General features: G+C 52.5%; 1 protein-coding gene across 1 annotated transcript; it reads left to right on the top strand.

Moving 5' to 3' along the window:
* The first annotated feature begins 3,215 nt into the window (after positions 1-3,215).
* On the top strand, positions 3,216-18,903 carry Ccdc112 (coiled-coil domain containing 112). The gene is made up of 10 exons (XM_070031494.1): positions 3,216-3,363; positions 4,723-4,841; positions 5,985-6,106; positions 8,256-8,345; positions 10,217-10,292; positions 10,609-10,999; positions 15,230-15,646; positions 16,967-17,062; positions 17,963-18,081; positions 18,499-18,903. The coding sequence occupies exons 1-10, from the start codon at positions 3,265-3,267 to the stop codon at positions 18,539-18,541; spliced, it is 1,572 nt and encodes a 523-aa protein (XP_069887595.1). The 5' UTR covers positions 3,216-3,264; the 3' UTR covers positions 18,542-18,903.
* Positions 18,904-19,736: the final 833 nt, after the last annotated feature.

Genomic DNA, 19,736 nt, shown 5'->3' with positions numbered 1-19,736 from the left:
TAAATATATATACACACACATATTCATACGTAGATATGTGTTTGTGTGCATGTACACTTGTATATAATATGTACTATATAAACATGTTAAATGACTCGGATCATCTTCGTACACACCCTTGCCAGCACCCTTTCCTTAATTTAATTCCTGGTCAGATTAGCTGTTAGTTTGCCACAGGAGGGCTGGAGACTCGGCTCAGCCTCCACTACTCAGGCTGCAAGAATGGACAGAAATCCTGAGGGATTTTGATTTTTCTCTCTCTCTCTCTCTGACTGTATTGGGGCTCGAACTCAGGGCCTCGGGCTTATGAGGATGGCATGATACCACCGAGCCACACCCCCGGCCCTGTTAACTTTAATTTTTTCCCCCCAAGGTCACTGAAGCCCCAACTGCTCATGGCCATTTTATTGTTTCCTTGATGTGTGCTTGGTGCTCTTCTATGTTTGTGTAGAGGAATGTGGGTTTTCATTTAAAATTCTCAAACAGGAGTAAAGATGTAAACTGGAAAACTAGACGTCTGAGAAATTGCCTCTAAATCCCAAGGACTCTACATATGAAATATGAGTTTAATATCCGCAGTAACTAAAACAAATGAGTACCTCCTCCAGACTTTCTGGAATTAATTTTGAAATGCTAGGTGCACCTACGTGCTGTGGGCTGCAGTTCTCTGAGAAAGCTACTCTATTCGGATGAAGTAACGTGGCTGTGAAGCTCATCCACACCAAAGAGACTTAATGTCCTGAGGCTGGTCTGATGTTTAAACCTAGAGCTTGCAGCAAAAGAATCTCCAACAGCCATTGTCTTTCACATATTTTTTTTTTTTTGGCCGGTCCTGGGGCTTGAACTCAGGGCCTGGGCGCTGAATGGCTCAGTGGTAGAGCGCTCGCCTTGAGCTGAAGAGCTGAGGGACAGCGCCCAGGCCCAGAGTTCAGGCCCCACGACCAACCAAAAAAATTAAAGGTCTCTGTGAAGCAATTTCTTCCTGCCCTGTTGATTGACACTGGTAAATTCTATCTGGAACCACAAAAGTCATCCATTTGTGAAAAGTGTGTAAAAGAGTGATAGAGTGTTCAGTTGGCAATTCACGTGTACTTAGTGTATTATTTAAAAAGATGAGAGGGGCGGCGTGGATTGACGCGCACTGACAGCCTGAATAAGGATAAGCTCTGCACAGCGGCTCTAAGACAACCAGGGGCGGGAAGGAGGGTAAACCTGACGCCCGGGCATAAGAGGGATGTCTCGATGTGTTGCAGCTTTGGAGGGGTTTCCTCGGCCCTCCTGGGCCCGGGGGCCTTGGGCCGGGATCTGCGATGGAGCTGTGTGCCGGGGTGGAGCACCGAGCTGCGTTCGTTTGGATTGTAATTAGGTGAGGTTTTGGTTTGCTGGTTTCTGGTTCCCATCCTGTCCTAGGCCCGGGGTCTGTCCGTCCACATGGTAGTAGCAGTCACCTTTGCATGCGCGGTTCAGTCACACCTGTCCAGCTGTCCTCTCCTCAAATGCAGCCATGAAAAACAAAGAGCACAAGAAAGGAAAGGCAGTCAGGGGAAACATTCACAAAACCCTGTGATTCTTCAGTGTCCAGGCGGGGGCCCACAGGGCCGGGACATAAATCCACGCACAGAGCCGCCACGGGACAAGGGGTGCGGGAAGCCTTAGCGAGCGGAAATCCAACCCCTCCCCCTCCCTCCCCCTCCCTCCCTCCCCTCCCTCCCCATCTCCCCCTCCTCTTCCCCTCCCTCCCCCTCCTCTCTCTCTCCCTCCCCTCTCTCCCTCCCCCTCCTCCCTCTACCTCTTTCCCTCTCCTCTCCCTCCCCCTCCTCTCTCCCTCCCTCCCCTCTCTCCCTCCCCCTCCCCCCTCCTCTTTCCCCCCTCTCCCCCTCCCTCCCCCTCTACCTCTTTTCCCCCTCTCTCCCTCCCCCTCCCCTCTCTCCCCCTCCCTCTCCCTCCCCTCTCTCCCCCTCCATCCCCCTCCCCCTCCCTCTCCCTCTACCTCTTTCCCTCCCTCTCCCCCCCATTCCCCTCCTTTCTCTCCCCGCCCCCCCCTCCAGCTCGGCCCCGCAGCCCCGCCCAGGCCCCGCCCACGGACGGCCCCGCCCCATGCCACGCCCCAGTCCCACCTCTGTGGCCCCACCCCTCACCCCAGTCCCACCTCCACGGCCCCGCCCCCTCGCCCCAGTCCCACCTCTGTGGCCCCGCCCCACGCTCCAGTCCCACCTCCACGGCCCCGCCCCACGCCCCAGTCCCACCTCTGTGGCCCCACCCCTCACCCCAGTCCCACCTCCACGGCCCCGCCCCACCCTCCAGGCCCACCTCTGTGGCCCCGCCCCACGCCCCAGTCCCACCTCTGTGGTCCCGCCCCACGCCCCAGTCCCACCTCTGTGGCCCCGCCCCACGCTCCAGTCCCACCTCTGTGGCCCCGCCCCATGCCCCAGTCCCACCTCCACGGCCCCGCCCCACCCCAGTCCCACCTCCACGGCCCCGCCCCACGCTCCAGGCCTACCTCTGTGGCCCCGCCCCACGCCCCAGTCCCACCTCCACGGCCCCGCCCCACGCCCCAGTCCCACCTCCACGGCCCCGCCCCACGCTCCAGGCCTACCTCTGTGGCCCCGCCCCACGCCCCAGTCCCACCTCCACGGCCCCGCCCCACCCTCCAGGCCTACCTCTGTGGCCCCGCCCCACGCCCCAGTCCCACCTCCGTGGCCCCGCCCCCACGTCCCAGTCCCACCTCCACGGCCCCGCCCCACGCCCCAGTCCCACCTCCATGGCCTCGCCCCGCGCACTAGGCCCGCCCTCCGCGGTCCCGCCCCGCGTTCCAGTCCCACCTCCATGGTCCCGCCCCACGCTCCCGTCACGCCCTCCGTGGCCCCGCCCCACGCTCCAGTCACGCCCTCTGTGGTCCCGCCCCACGCTCCAGTCACGCCCTCTGTGGTCCCGCCCTGCGCTCCAATCCCACCTCCATGGCCCCGCCCCGCGCACTAGGCCCGCCCTCCGTGGCCCCGCCCCACGCTCCAGGCCCGCCCTCCGTGGCCCCGCCCCACGCTCCAGCCACGCCCTCCGAGGCCCCGCCCCACGCTCCCGTCACGCCCTCCGTGGCCCCGCCCCACGCTCCAGCCACGCCCTCCGTGGCCCCGCCCCACGCTCCAGCCACGCCCTCCGCGGCCCCGCCCTGCAGCCCGGCACCCCCGGCCGTGGCGTGGCGTGCGGACGCCGGCGGGCCGCGCGGGGCCGAAGCTCCGGCAGCCGGGCCTCGCTCCGTGAGGAGACATGGCGGCCCTGACGACGGTGGTGGCGGCGGCGGCGGCGGCCACGGCGGGGGCGGGGGCGACGCCCGGGCCCGGCGCGGGAGCGGCGGCGTCGCCACAGGTGACCGAGGGCCGGGGCGGGGCGCGGGCCGGGCGGGCGGTGGCCTGGGCCCGGGTGGGGAGGCGGCCGGGGGGCTGGGGGCGCGGGCCCGGGGGCGGCCGGGGCGGGTCGGCCCCCGGTGCCCGGCTGGGGGACGCCACCCTCCTCCCCGGTGCCGCCCCGGGCCTCAGGGAGCGAGCTAATCAGATGGAATGGATGCGGAACCCGGATGCAAGGTGCCTTCCTCCGTTTAGCACTTTAGAACACACTCCGGCCCTTGCCTGGAACCCCAGCTACTCCGGAGGCTGAGGATCCGGGTTCAAAGCCAGCCCGAGTGGATTTGATCTCCAGTCAACTACTCAGAAGAAGCCGTGCGCGGCACTGTGGGTCCAGTGGTAGAGAGCTCGCCTTGAGCTAATAAAGCTCAGGGACGGGGCCCCGGCCCAGAGCTCAAGGCCCAGGACTGGCATAAGGAAAAAAAAAAAAAAGAAAGACTGATAGTCCTTTTTCCACAAAGTATTGTGTGTGCACGCACACACACACACACGCACACACACACACACACGCACACGCACGCACACACACACACGCACGCACACACACACGCACACACACACACACACACACGCACACACACACACGCACACACACGCACACACACACACACACACACACACACTGGGGTGAACTCAGGGCCTGAGCTTCTGTGCTCAAGGCCGGTGAGCTACAATTTGAGCCATAGCTCTAACTTCTCCTCTTCTTGAACTCAGGGCCTGGGCGCTGTCCCTGACCTCCTTTTGCTCAAGGCTAGCGCTCTACCACTTGAGCCACAGCTCCGCTTCTGGCTTTTTCTGTGTATGTGGTACTGAGGAATCGAACCCAGGGCTTTATGCATGCTAGACGAGCACTCTACCTCTAAGCCACATTCCCAGCCTAAGTCCCACCTTTTTTGGTGGTTAGTTGGAGTGAAGGGGCTCCACAGGCTTTCTTGCCAGGGCTGGCTTCGAAATCCGATCTCCAGATCTCAGCCTCTTGAGTAGCCAGGATGATGGGCTTGAGCCACAGCGCCTGCCCGTAGGTGTCGTTTTTTTTTTTTGTTTGTTTGTTGTTGTTTTTTGTGAACATATTGTACAGAGGGGTTACAATTACATGGGCAAGATAATGAGTACATTTCTTATCAAGTATTGCAGGCTTCTCCTTTGTTTACCCTTCACATCCCTTCCCAGCCTCCCCACATCCTCCCCACGTACGTGTGTTTTTTAAAAACTGGTTTGACCCTAAAAGGATCCCCTGAGAAACTCAACTGCTGATGTTCTATGTGAAAACCATTGCACGTGGATGCTTTTATTATCGGTACTGATGTTTTTGTTCTCTGTGCAGAGCGATAGCTATCTGGGTGCCTCTGGTAGAATTCGGCCTCAGCTGCAGAACTGGAAACAGAAAGTTAGTCGCATGAAGAGAGCAGAATTCCTACGCACAGCAGAAAAATTAAAAAATCAGTAAGTATAGCATTACTAGTCATTTGTGCATGGACAACAGAAAATTAATCCAACAGGACCTTACCTACTCCCACATGATTAGAAATATCCTGTCCAGTATAACAACAGAAAGGCAGGCTGAGATCTGTGGATCAGGGTCAAAGCCAGCCCGGGCCAGAGAGGCTGTGAGACTCATCTCCAGTTAACCACTAGAAAGCCAGAAGTAGAACTGTGGTTCTAAGTGGTAGAGCACTGGCCTGGGGGACAAAAGCTCAGGGACAGGCCCACACCAGGCCTTGAATTCAAGCCCACAACTGAACCCCCCAAAAAGATTGACACTTGATAATAGACTACTTAATATAGTCTATTTTACCATACTAAAGTAATATACTTCAAGGACAATACGATAGCTATCTCTTTACATTTTTTTTTTTTTTTTTTTTTTTTTTTGCCGGCCGTGGGGCTTGAACTCTGGGCCTGGGCGCTGTCCCTCAGCTCTTCAGCTCAAGGCGAGCGCTCTACCACTTGAGCTACAGCGCCACTTCCGGTTTTCTGGTGGTTTATTGGAGATAGGAGTCTCACGGTCTCTCCTGCCCGGGCTGGCTTTGAACCGCGATCCTCAGATCTCAGCCTCCTGAGTAGCTAGGATTACAGGCGTGAGCCACCAGCGCCCGGCTTCTCTTTACATTTTTATGTATCAACATTTTTCATTTTTTAGCTGTGCTATACATATTTTAACATTTATTAGTCATATAACAGTTCAAATTACAGTTGATACTCGTGGGACTTAACTCCCTGCTCTTTATTTGACTAATATTTTGATTCCTGAACTTTGTTAATCAAAGTAATTATTTTCTTACTCTGTAAATGAATTGATCACAATATAAAGTTGTGATTACCACGCACATCTTCATATTTTAAATAATTAAGCATATTTGAGTCAGCCAGGTGGTAGGTAGAGCCCAAGACTTCAATGAAAAAGCTAAGGGACCACACCCAGGCCCTGAGTTTAGGCCCTAATACTGGCACTAAAAAGATTTATTTACATATCTTTATATATATATATATATATATATATATATATATATATATATATATATACTTAAGTAAATAATCAAACTTGTTAATCTGAATCACTTATACCATTTGTCTCTTTTCCTGAAGGGTTATTATCATAGAAAAAGATAAGTACAGTCATCTCTACAACCAAAAGAGTGACTTCAGAACTGAGCACAATATGCTGGAAGAACTGGAAAACAAATTGATTAACAGCAGGAAAACAGAAAGTAAGTAGAGTTTGATGAACAGAAACGTTTCATGATGAAATCCATCCTTTCCTGCCTGTCCATCTGTGCTGCGTGTTCCGTTGAGTCCTTTGGTTGGTGTTACATGTGTCTTTCAGCTCACTCACTTGACTGGGTAGCTTCCATTTTAATAGGAAAGAGAGAATGGGGGGAGGGGGTAATTGACTCATCCGTACATGCTATTAAAAGCTCTCAGAAGTGGCTTGTGTCCTGGGCTGTCTGACCTTAGCTGGTTCTGGCCTTGGTGACTGAGTTCTGGCTCCCTTAAGCAACACAGATCAGAATGTCTGCTTAGGAGCTGTAGGAAGTAACAGGCCACGTGGTTCTGTGTTTCCGCCCCAAGAGAGGTGAACAGAATAAAGTGCCATTGTCCGCACAGGTAAATCTGCCCTGTGTGCTGTGAGATGAAGGCATTCTCAGTGGCGTGCTAAATGCTCACCCGTAGAAGTCTGTGATGGTACCTTGTAGACTGCACCCGTGCATGCTGGGAAATCCGTATCATACTGGTGCTACTTAGCATTGCTTACGGGAGAGATAAGGGTCCCCAGGCACCTAAGTTTTGTAACATACTGACCTAGTACCGTAGAGATGGCACTGTGTGCGGTACTCTCTCATCACCAGTTCACAGAAATTTCTAGTCTTTCTTTCACAGTGCTAGATCACACCGTTTTAAAAAGTCGCCTTCTGTGGGCAGTGGCAGTCGAGTGCTCCAGGTCCTCATGTGAGTGCCTCGTTCTGGGCCACCCAGAGCTTCGCCTCCCAGATAAGTAGAGACATTGCTGGCCTCGTATTCTTGCATTGCTTTTGCAGAGAAGCAGACTGCTGGTTGGTGACTCTGAGGCCACTTCATTTCCCCTTTGCAAAGGCGACCTGGACCTCCCATTTCCCTTTGGTAATGACACCTGGGTTTGTCTGAGCCAGGAGGGAATGAAGGTTTTCGTTGATGGAATTCCCGGGTTGTACGTTTTAAAGGGTAGAGCCAAGCTGGAGTTGTGGCTGTTTCTTTGGAGGCTGATTGGGGTGCTTCCCCGGCTCAGGCTGCAGCCCGGCTCAGTGTGCGGGGCCTGCACCCGGGCCTGGCTTTCATCCTCAGTGCCACCAAAGGGGAAAAGAAATTGTAAGGATTTTTGGATTGAGCTGTTAGGGTGCTTGGGGTTCATTTGTGAAAAATTGCAAAAGCAGGAAAAAGAGAGTGCATAAAATACCTAAAGATGTACAATGCTGTTGCTGCTGTGTGACTGTATGTATGAATGTGACTATGACCTACATCGACTACTGTAAAGAAATGTTACCATTATTAGTTTAGGAAAAAAACAAGAAGGACTGGGAACGTGGCTTAGTGGTAGAGCACTCGCCTAAGATGCACAGAGCCCTGAGTTTGATTCCTCAGTACCACATAGAAAAAGCCAGAAGTAGTACTGTGGCTCAAGTAGTCAAGTGCTAGCCTTGAGTAAAAGAAGCTCAGGGACAGTGCCCAGACCCTGAGTTCAAGCCCCAGGACTGCCCCCTCCCCCCCCAAAATGGAAGAAGAATCCAGTCAGCTTCCTGCTGGCAAAGACTACATGAGAAGGCCTTAACACCCCCTGTCTATGAGGCTTTTGTTCTGGACCTCACATTTTACTTCAGGCCGGTCCTTTGGTTGAGCTTGTATGCCAGACACACCTCCTGGGGCCTTGACCCTGATTTCACTCACGATTGTAGAGGATGTGTTCAGATTAAGGTGATGGCAATAGGTTTATCAGTATTAATACAATTGCTGGTCACATAGTTCCAGTATGTCTACAATAGTGTTAAGAGTTCTAGTTCTATAATGCAAAACAAAAATGATTTTAAAGAACAAAGGACGACGAGCTTCAGGTTACTGATCAAGCATTTAAAACCGTGTCCCATAACTCAGTCTCCACAGAGGAGAAGCCAGCCCGCTTCCCTCAGCAGCGAGTAGTAAAGGTCGCCGTCCTTTCAGACAGTGAGGAACGCGAGAGGAGCTCTGTCTTTGATAAGGCGGAGTGCTCCACTGTCCTGCCTAGCCCTGTGCTTCCTTTCCTCGGTGACTGGGATCGCCTGTGCACAACCCCAGCTGTCACCACACTTGTCACAGAACCGCTTACAGGAGTGTATTTCTTCCTTACAGGAGCAAAAATCCAGCAGCAATTAGCCAAAATACACAACAACGTCAAGAAGCTTCAGCATCAGTTGAAAGATGTGAAGCCCACCCCTGATTGTAAGTGAACTGAAACGTTGGCATCTTTCTCACCTACTGCTATTTCCGACTACTCATTAAGAAAACATGCTTTTCTAATAAGATAGATATTTCTCTCTTTAAAAAAACAAACGGCTTTAATGCAACAAAACTCTGTTTAAATGATTGGGGATTAGTAAGGAAGCACAAGAGGTTTCTAAAGTGTTTTAAAAAGTTTTTTAACCTTTACGTGCTGCTAAATCTTGTACAAGTATAAGACAGAAGGCCAATACCTGTGGCTCATGCCTATAATCCTAGCTACTTGGACTGCCAAAATCTAGAGGGGCATGACTCAGAGCCAGCCCAGGCAGAAAGCTCTACAAGAGTCCATCCTGAGAATTACCAGCCAGAAGCCAGGTTGGAGGTTTTTGCTCAAGTGGTAGAGCATCAGTCAAGCAAGTAAGCAAGCTGAGCAAATATAAACCCAAGTTCAAATCCTAAGGAAGGAAGAAAGGAAGGAAAGAATGGGAGGGGAGAAAGGGAGGAAGGAAGGAAGGAGGGAGGAAGGGAGACAGGGAGGGAGGGAGGGAGGGAGGGAGGGAGGACGGACAGAGACTAATTCATTTGTGAGGTGGAAAGCATGAGGTACAGCTAATTAAGAGGAAAAAAGAGGCCAAGTGCTGGTGGCTCACGCCTGTCATCCTAGCTACTCAAGAGGCTGAGATCTGAGGATCGCAGTTCAAAGCTGGCCTGGTCAGGAAAGTCTGTGAGGCTCTTCTCTCCAATTAATCACCAAGTGTTATAAAGTGCACTGTGAAGGATAGTGCCCAGAACTTGAGTTCAAGCTCAAAACAGACAAACACCAAAAACAGACAAAAAACATACATGATAAGGGCTCTTTCAAGAGGTGAGTGGATATATCTATGAGGAAATTTAACCACCACATTTGTCTGATGCAAACTGCAGGTCAAACAACAGTTTGCTAAGTAGGAAATACTTTTTTATTAAAAAAATTAATTGTAACATTTAATGATATGTATGTTTGGAAAAAAAAGTTGTAATGAGAAATGGCAGCCAGGCGCCGGTGGCTCACTCCTGTCATCCTAGCTACTTAGGAGACTGAGATCTGAGGATCCTGGTTCAAAGCTAGCCTGGGAGGAAGAGTCTGTGGGACTCTTATCTCCAGTTAACCACTCCAAAACCAGAAGTGGTGTTGTGGCTCAAGTGGTAGAGTGCTGGCCTTGAGCTGAAGAACTCAGGGACAGTGCCCAGACCCAGAGTTCAAGCCCCATGACTGATAAAAAGAAAAAAATTGCAGTAAAAAAATTTGCTTTTGGGGCTGGGATTGTGGCTTAGTGGTAGAGTGCTTGCCTACTGTGCATGAAGCCCTGAGTTCAATTCCTCAGTACCACATAAACAGAAAAAGCCTGGAAGTGGTGGTGGAGCTCAAGTGGTAGAGTGCTAGCCTTGAGCAAAAGAAGCTCAGGGACAGTGCCCAGGCCCTGAGTTCAAACCCCAGGACTGGCAAAAAAAAAATTTTTTTTTTTGAACAGAGTTTTCTTAATTGCTTAAGAAATGTTTTTAAATTACGGAACATCTTGGGCTGGGAAGTTGGCTCAGTGGTAAGAGTGCTTGCCTTGCATGCCTGAGGACCTGGGTTCGATCCCTCAGCACCACATAAGCAAAAAGAAAAAAGCCGGAAGTGGCGCTGTGACTCAAGTGGTAGAGCACTAGCCTTGAGCTGAAGAGCTGAGGGACAGCGCCCAGGCCCAGAGTTCAGGCCCCACAACCGGACCCCCCCCCCAAAAAAAATATTAGGGAACATTTTTTTTTCTTCTTCAACTTTAACTTGGCCATTCTGAAACATGACAAGAAAATAACCATTTTCCCATGGACTTTCTTTGTTTTTACAGTTGTTGAAAAGCTCAGAGAAATGATGGAAGAAATTGAAAACGCAATTAATACTTTTAAAGAAGAGCAAAGGCTGATGTATGTGTAACCTCATTTTCATATGAAAACAGTGGCCTGCTGACTTTTCATCATTCACCAATAGGTCCTTGTATATTATGAGTCTCACATCAATGCAAAGTGGCCCCTGTCTGTCCCTTAGGGTTTAGATGGCTAGAAGGGGACATATTTGGCTTTTTTTTTTTTTATTCCCAAGGGGAGCAGGCTTGTTTTGAAGACTCAGATTTGTATTGGTGTCACCTGGAGGGGTCCGGATAGTTCAGTTTTGAGGGGAATGAAGGGTTAAGGTGGACCGGCCATATCTTCTTCCCCAAGCTTCGTTTGTCTTCTGTTGCAGATACGAAAAGCTTATTAAGGAAGAGAGAACCACTAACAACGAGTTGAGCGCCATCTCACGGAAGATTGACACGTGGGCTTTGGGCAATTCAGAAACAGAGAAAGCTTTCCGTGCCATCTCAAGCAAAGCGGCGGTGGACAGAGTGGCGGCCAGTACCCTTCCGGCGGAAGTGGTGGAGTTTGAAAAGTTCCTCCAGCAGACAGGAGGGCGCCTGGGGGGCTGGGATGAGTGTGACCACCAGAACTTCCTGCGCATCCGGAACAAGCACAAGGGGAAGGCCGGCTTCACGCGGGAGGCTCTGCAGCACCTGCCGGGAAGGACGCAGGAGGAGGTGGAGCTGCACGAGCAGTGGTTCCGGAAGCTGCTGGCCCTGGAAGAAAAGAAGAGAAAGGTGAGGATGAGATTAATGGCCGACTCTCGCCGTGGGTTTCTGTGTTGTGGGAGGGTGCTATACTCAGAACAACAACCTGTGAAGTACGCCTGTGGCACTGACAAGCAGACTTGTCCTGCCAGTGTTTCTAGCCCACGAATCACACAGCGGGACATAGAATGTCTGATAGTCCACTTCCCTGCTCAGATTTGCTCAGACTTGGGAAACAAGTCTGCTTCACCAGCCAGGAGTGTGCTACTCGGGAGAGGAAAAGCAAGAGGCTGTCGGGAAAAATGCTCCACTGTTACAGGCTTTGAGTTTTTTGTTTCATTGGTGGTCATGGGGCACTGTCCCTCAACTCTTCAGCTCAAGGAGAGCGCTGCACCACTTGAACCACAGCGCCACTTCTGGTTTTCTGAGTGGTTTATTGGAGATAAGAGTCTCATGGACTTCCCTGCCCAGGCTGGCTTTGAACCACGATCCTCAGATCTCAGCCTCCCGAGTAACTAGGATGACAGGCGTGAGCCACTGGCACCCGACCTCTTTAAGATTTTTGACTCACACTTCATTACCCATATTAAAGACTCACAGTTTGGCTATCCCAGATTTTTTTTTAAAAGTAACCTTGGATTAAAGCCAATTCTCCCCAAGTTCCATTTGCACGAAGGTCCTGGATGGCGTTGGCTGACGGTGGGTAGCATCCCTTCCTCCAGCTGCCGAGCCCTTCCTCTGGTTGTCAAGACAGCTCTGGTTCCTGGAACTGCAGCACAGCCTAGCATGCGCAGGCTCTGGGTTCAGTGCCTAGCAACACGCACGCACACGCACACTCACTCTATAACCATCCAATTCCCTTGGGAGCAAAAGGAAAAATCTGTTCTGGTTGAAAACCAGGGGTTTATATAATCTATTATCTAAAAGTCTGACTTCTGTCCTGGGGTTTGAACTCAAGGCCTGGCGCTGTCCCTGAGCTGCTTTTTTTTGCTCAAGGTGAGCACTCTACCACTTGAGCCACCGTGCCACTTCTAGCTTTTTCTGTTTATGCTTTTTCTGGAATGGAACCCAGGGCTTCATGCATGCTAGGTGAGCTCTCTACCACTAGGCCACATTCCCAGCCCTGACTTCTTTATTTGCTTAGTAAGAAATGTATCTGTTCAGCCCGGCGCCGGTGGCTCACACCTTTCATCCTAGCTACTCAGGAGGCTGAGATCTGAGGATTGTGGTTCAAAGCCAGCTCGGGCAGGAAAGTCTGAGACTCTTATCTCCAATGAACCACCAGAAAACTGAAAGTGGCACTGTGGCTGAAGAGCTGAGAGACAGCACCCAGGCCCAGAATTCAAGACCCACGACCAACAACAAAAAAGAAAAGAAATGCATCTGCTCAACAGATGACAAAACTGGAGTAATAAATAATGGACTTAGCTGGGTACCCATGGCTCACATCTGTCATCCTAGCTACTCAGGAGGCTGAGATCTGAGGATCATGGTTCAAAGCCAGCCTGGGCAGGAAAGCTCCTGAGACTCTTATCTCCAATGAACCAGAAAAATGCCAGAAGTGTAGGTGTGGACTCAAGTGGGCTTTGCCCATGCCCTGAGTTCAAACCCCAGGTCCAGCATCAAAAAGAAAGAAATATAGACTCTTCATCAATTCCATCTTTGAAGTTTTAGAGGAAGTAGCAGGGTTTGTGTTGTTCTGGTTGCTCTCCGTCTCTCTGGCCCCCATTCCCCCCCTCCAGTATGCTGATTGTAGAAAGTTTGGCTTGGGGAGTTTTTTGGAAGGATTTTGTGAAGCATACGCCAGTTTATAAAGATGAAGCCCACGCTCTCCCCGCCAGGCTCCCCTGTCCCGCGCTGTTGCTCTTGCTGGCGGCCGCTGCACACAGGGCTGAGGTGGAGGCGGTGGTAGAGCATGTGGAGTACTGGTGGAGGGAGGCCGTGGAGTGGGGAGATGGAGCCAAGTTGGAATCTGTGGAATCATAAGACATCAAGGGGAGCCAACCACCTCTGTCCCCCACCTTCTGCCTAGACATGATCTTCAGACATGCGTGGATTTTGTGCGAGCCCTTGAGTGTCTCCTTAACTGTCTGTTCCTCTCCACCCCAACTCTACACACATCGGCCTATCCAACAGAAGCAGGGAGCCCAGCAGCCACGGACACTTGTTTTAGGCCATTTTAGTGACACACAGTGCCATGCTACATCATACCACACCTGGAAACAGGGCTGCTCACACTTGGTCCCCAGACCCGATGTCCAGTCTGCAAACTCCTGCAGGTGGACAAGAGAGCTGATTCCTTGAGATGCATGCTGTGCCCCTCAATTGACTTTTTTTTTTTTTTTTGGTCGGTCGTGGGGCTTGAACTCTGGGCCTGGGCGCTGTCCCTCAGCTCTTCAGCTCAAGGCTAGTGCTCTACCACTTGAGCCACAGCACCACTTCTGGTTTTCTGGTGGTTCATTGGAGGTAAGAGTCTCATAGCCTTTCCTGCCTGGGCTGGCTTTGAACCGTGATCCTCAGATCTCAGCCTCCTGAGTAACTAGGGCAACAGGCGTGAGCCATAGCTCCCTGTTGGCTTTTTTTTTTTAATAGAAAATTTTCTCACTGAAGGAGGAAATGCATTGATTCATTGTGACATGAATTCCTGACATTTTTTTGAGGACCAGAATTTGAGAAGCACTGAATTAGATAGCATTTGGTTTTAATCACCTATAGATATATGTTCAATAAGGGAGGGAGGAGGAGAGGGGGAGGAGGGAAGTAAAGGGAAACAGTTTCGGGGGCTGGGGGTTTAGCCCAGTGGAAGGGCGCCCGCCCGGCACACGCAAGGCCCTGGGTTCAGTCCTCAGCCCTGGAAAAAAACAAAAAACAGAAAGAAAGGGAAACAGTTTCTTGGGAGGGAAGTTATGCAGTATAAGTATATCCTAGAGAAGGCTGGTAGAATTTGAAAGGATCTTTACAAACCTGTACTCGGAGACTGACTATTACTTTTTCTCTGTGTGGGTACTGGGGCTTGAACTCAAGGCCAGGGTGCTCTGTCCCTTAGCTTTTTCCACTCCAGGCTGGTGCTCTACCACTTGAGCCATAGCTCTACTTCTGGCTTTTTGGTGGTTCATTGGAGATAAGAGTCTGATGAAGGGCTGGGAAGATGGCTCAGTGGTAGAGTGCTTGCCTTGCATGCATGAGGCCCTGGGTTCGATTTCTCAGCACCACATAAGCAGAAAAACCTGGAAGTGGTGCTATGGCTCAAGTGGTAGAGCGTTAGCCTTGAGCTGAAGAGCTGAGGCACAGCGCCCAGGCCCAGAGTTCAGGCCCCATGACCAACAGCAACAACAAAGAGTCTCTTCCTACCAAGGTTTGCTTCAAACTGTGATCCTCAGATCTGATGCCCAAGTTTATAGGATGACAGATTTTGCCAGGTGGTTTTTGTTGTTTTTGTGTTTGTTTTAATACTCTTCAACCCTGTATGCCATGCCCTTTAGAGATGAGCAGGATGAAGGCGGCCACATCTAGTGAGCAGCGTGGCCAGGCTTTGATTTCAGGTAGTCTGGCTACAGGGATCATGTTCTTGACCACCCCACCTCTAATTCCTCTCCTGATACTTGACCATCCAGAAGGTTCTCTCTGCAGTGGAAGGCCACATGGAGGCGACAGTGAGACACAGGGAAGGAGAGAGAGGAAGAGATGCACATGGCACTGTGGCCTTGACATCCCGAGGACGGAGAGGAAGGAGGGAAGCCCAGAATGGTCCATTCTTCATGGTTTTTAAAAGTACAGTGTTTTGTTTTGGTTTTTTTTTGGTGCAGAGGAATCCAACCCAGGACTTGATGCATGCTAGGCAAGCACTGCACAGCTGAGCCGCATGCCCCGCTCTGTCCCTGAGCTTCATGCTCAAGGCTAGCACCACCACTTTAGTCATAGCTCCATTCCCAATTTTTTTTTTTTTTTTTTGTACTTGGAGGTAAGAGTCTCACAGACTTTCCTGTCCAAGCTGGCTTTGACCTTTTATCCTAGGATCTTGATCTCCTGAGTAGCTAGGATTACAGGTGTGAGCCACAAGTGGCCAGCTGGGTGTAGTGATTTTTCTTTTCACAGTGGAAAATAGGAAAACAGCTGCCATTGGTTCAAAACAAAACAGAAAGCAGAGCAGCCCGATCCAGTAATCAATATTCTTTCCAAAAATAATAGGTTTGAGGTTGTATCTCAAAATACTGAAGGTTATTTAAAAACATTTCTATCTTTTTTAAAAAAATCATTTAGTCTATTCAGAATTGGAAAACTAAAAAACAGCAAAAAAAGGAAGAACTCATCAAGTTAAAAGAAAACGCAGACACAGTGCCTGTTACTGCTTCTAACAAACCGGAAGGTCATGAAAAGCACAAAGAGGATCAAAGAAAGAGACAGAAAATGGCGGTTGAAGCTTGGAGAAGACAGAAGAGCCTGGAGCTGTCGATGAAATCGGCCTCGCAGCTGAAAGTGGAGGAGGAGGAGAAGGAGAAGCGGCAGCAAAGGACACGCCAGCGCCAGCTCAAACTCAGACTCCTGCTGGAGAGTTACACCCAGCAGAAGAAAGAGCAGGAAGAGTTTCTGCGGCTTGAAAAGGAGACAAGGGAGAAAGCAGAAAAGGCAGAGAGAAGGAAAATCGCTGCTGATGAAATTTCCAGGTTTCAAGAAAGAGTGAGTAAATGTATTTGAACTCAGGGCCTCAGGCTTGGGAGGCAGAGCTCTATCTACCCCATAAACCAAAACTGCCAGGCCCCCGAATGATCCTTACAGGCCACACACACACAGGCGTTACTTCCAGCTTCTGGTCCACAAAAGTAAATTGAGTTGGGCGCCACTGGCTCATGCCCATAGACCATAGCCTCTCAGGAGGCTGAGATCTGGGGGTCTTGGTTCAAAGCCAACCCAGACAGGAAAGTCTATGAGACTCTTATCTTCAATTAGCCAGCAAAAAGCCAGAAGTGGAGCTGTGACTCAAGTGGCAGAGTGCCCAACTTGAATGAAAAAGCTGAAAGAGAGCTCCCTAGCCCTGAGTTCAAGCTCTAGTACCAGCAGAAGGTAACTGCTGTGGTGACAGGTGTGGCCCAGTGCAGAAGGGAGTGGGGAGGGCTTGGGGGGTGTCTGCCTGATGAAGAAGAAAGAAAGAAGAGATGGTCCTGGCAGCCACAAAGAAGGAAGGCGCAGAGAAAAATACATTCCTAGTCGAAATGGTGCTTGCTTTCTTTGAAGCCTTTTTTTTTTTTCTTTTGGTGCTGGTCCTGGGGTTTGAATTCAGGGTCTGGGCACTGCCCCTGACCTTTTGTGCTCTAGGCTAGTGCTCTACCACGCTGCTGCTTGAGTAGTTTATTTGAGATAAGAGTCTCCACAGATGGGGCTGGGAAGGTGGCTCAGTGGTAGAGCACTTGCCTTGCATGCATGAGGCCCTGGGTTCAATTCCTCAGCACCCCATAAGCAGAAAAAGCCAGAAGTGGCGCTGTGGCTCAAGTGGTAGAGTGCTAGCCTTGAGCTGAAGAGCTGAGGGACAGCGCCCAGGCCCAGAGTTCAAGCCCCCACGACCAGACCAAAAAAAGAAAAAAAAGAGTTTCCACAGACCTTGCCCCAGCTGGCTTCTAACTACAGTTCCCAGATCTCAGCCTCCCAGTGAGGATGACAGGACTGAGACACCAGCTTGCTTTCCGTGTCTTCATAAAAGTTCTATCGAATGAATAGCAGGAGATCCCAGGCCTCCCCGCTCTCCCGGAAGCGAAGCAGGCCATGTAATAAAAGACAAACAGTGACTGATGTACAGCTAGATGGGTCTTTGTTGATAAGTGCGCCTCACCCAGGAGACAGACGTGTGAGCCTGAGCCTATGAGCAGGACCAAGGACAGCTCCGAAGGATGGGGGAGGCCTCCATGCCCATGGCACTTCAGGGTACTTAGCTCTACTTGCAACAGCTGACACGGAGGCAGATCCTAACACTGTTTTCTTCTCTTTCTGTTGGTATTATTTTAGGATTTACACAAACTCGAGTTGAAAATTCTAGATAGACTGGCAAAGGAAGACGAAAAGGCAGAAAAACAAAGAAGGCTGACCAAATTAAAAGAAAAGGTACTCAGTTCTGAGGTTTTGGGGTATTTTTTTTTTTTTTTTTGCCAGTCCTGGGGCTTGAACTCTGGGCCCGGGTGCTGTTCCTCAGTTCTTCAGCTCAAGACAAGTGCTCTACCACTTGAGCCACAGCACCACTTCTAGTTTTCTGATGGTTTATTGGAGAGTCTCACGGGCTTTCCTGCCTGGGCTGGCTTTGAACCGCAGTCCTCAGTGTCCTGACTAGCTAGGATGACAGACAGCCAGACACCGGAGCCCAGCTCTTGCGAACTTTCTTGTCCAAGCTGGCCTCCCCACTTTGAGCCCTCTGATCTCAGCCTCCCAGATAGCTGGGATTACAGGTGTACGCCACTGGGTTGCTCAGCTAGCGGTACCTCATCCTCTATGTCGACTTTCCCTTTCTTATTTGTTTACGTATTTGAAAGCAGCTATTGTTTGAATGCCGCCATTGTACATGAGCAGCAGCTTTTCTTCCTCCCTGAATTACTTCGCCCTTCCTCCATGTCGTTCTTAGCTGTATGTGCCTGTGTTTTGTGTCTACGCAGCTGTGAACATAGTGTAATCTTGGTGGTATGCTCAGAACAGAGGTTCTAGAGCCTTTACAGGCCAAGTAGACACTCAGTGATCGTTTCTCACCACTCACTTACTGTGTAATTGGATCACTATTATGCTTTTCCAAAATAGAATAAGATAATAGAAAAGTAAACACCTAGTTTATTGATAAATACATGTAGCCCAAATTTTATTTCAGCTACATGAGCACAATTAGAAGTTCGTTATGAACATGTCACTTTTTAGCTGATAACAAGTATGTTCCATACTGCTGCTGCAGGTCTTACTTGTGTAATAGAAATAAATTTATTTCCTGAGAGTTAACTAGCCCTACTTTACTTCTGATTACAGGTTGAGAATAATGTCAGCAGAGATCCCTCCAGGCTTTACAAAGCTACTAAAGGTTGGGAAGAACGAACCAAAAGCATAGGACCGACAGGCTCTGGGCCACTTCTTCATATCCCACATAGGTAAGCGGTGTTAGAGACTCATATACACAGCACAGTTGTGTTGTAAGCGATTTCCTCATGCACAGAGCACCGCTGCTATACAGCAGCAGAGTGATAAAAACAAATATATATATATATATTTTTCTTTTTTTTTGGGTCTGGTCGTGGGGCCTGAGCTCTGGGCCTGGGCACTGTCCCTCAGCTCTTCAGCTCAAGGCTAGCGCTCTACCACTTGAGCCACAGCACCACTTCCGGCTTTTTTTCCCTGCTTATGTGGTGCTGAGGAATCGAACCCAGGACCTCAGGCATGCGAGGCAAGCGCTCTACCACTGAGCCACCTTCCCAGCCCAATATCTATATTTTTAAGCTACTGTATCATCAGTTTTTTTTTCCTCCCCCTGCATATGGTACAGTAATTGCTATTGTTTCTTCTCCTAGGGCAATTCCAACCTGGAGACAAGGAATAAAGGGAACCACCTGAGCCGACGGGAACCCGGCCTGTGCAGAGCCCGGCTGCCTGAGGGGTTGCAGGCGGCGGCCGGGTCGGGTTGGTGGTTCTGCCCGTGCGGGCCAGGGCCGGCCCCGAGCTGGCTCGCCAGGCCCTGCTTCCACCCGGAGGGCGCCACCAGTGTGCGCGGCCGGCCTCGCGGGGACGTCAGTGGTAACTCTCGAAGCGGCGGCGCGCCAGCTTGCGCACAGGAGTGTTGGGGGCCACTGAGCGCTCTTGCTAGTCAGCCGTGGGCGCCGGGCGGCGGCGGCGGCCTTCTGCGTGGGGATGCTCTGCGCCCGTGGGCGGCGCGCGCGGCGGGGCGCGCCTCCTCATTAAACCGCTGTGCCTCCGTGCCTCCGCCTGGTGCCCTGTGATTGCCCGCGCCCGCGCCCGCGCCCGGCTGCGGCCGGACCCCCGGACCCCCCCGCCCGCGGTCCCCGCTCCCCCCCCCCCGCGGTCCCCGCTCCCCCCCCCCGCGGTCCCCGCTCCCCCCCCCCCCCGCGGTCCCCGCTCCCCCCCCCCGCGGTCCCCGCTCCCCCCCCCCGCGGTCCCCGCTCCCCCCCCCCGCGGTCCCCGCTCCCCCCCCCGCGGTCCCCGCTCCCCCCGCCCCGCGGTCCCCGCTCCCCCCCCCCGCCCCGCGGTCCCCGCTCCCCCCCGCCCCGCGGTCCCCGCTCCCCCCCGCCCCGCGGTCCCCGCTCCCCCCCCCCGCGGTCCCCGCTCCCCCCCCGCCCCGCGGTCCCCGCTCCCCCCCGCCCCGTCCCCGCGGTCCCCGCTCCCCCCCGCCCCGCGGTCCCCGCTCCCCCCCCGCCCCGCGGTCCCCGCTCCCCCCCGCCCCGTCCCCGCGGTCCCCGCTCCCCCCCGCCCCGTCCCCGCGGTCCCCGCGGTCCCCGCCCCCCCCCGCCCCGCGGTCCCCGCCCCCCCCCCGCCCCGTCCCCGCGGTGCTGCCCTGCGCCGTCCGTCCGGCGTCGGGGCTCGGGTCCGCGCCGCTCCCCCCCTTCATCTGCCGTCAGCCCGGGCCGGAAGTGGCCCGGAAGCGCACCTCGGCCCTGCCAGGCGCCGCGGGCGGGCCGGGCTCCGCGAGCCCCTCCAGGCAGGACTCGGCCCTCCGCGTGGGAAGCGGGCCGCGGGCGCCCCGGACCGCGGGGCGGCGGGAGGGGAGGGGCGGGGCCGGACGGCGGACTTCCCA

The sequence above is a fragment of the Dipodomys merriami genome, unplaced genomic scaffold (assembly GCF_024711535.1).
Source record: "Dipodomys merriami isolate MVZ:Mamm:240054 unplaced genomic scaffold, mDipMer1.0.p SCAF_201, whole genome shotgun sequence".
In the NCBI taxonomy this organism is placed as follows: domain Eukaryota; kingdom Metazoa; phylum Chordata; class Mammalia; order Rodentia; family Heteromyidae; genus Dipodomys; species Dipodomys merriami.
This window is presented reverse-complemented; position numbering and strand designations above follow the sequence as displayed.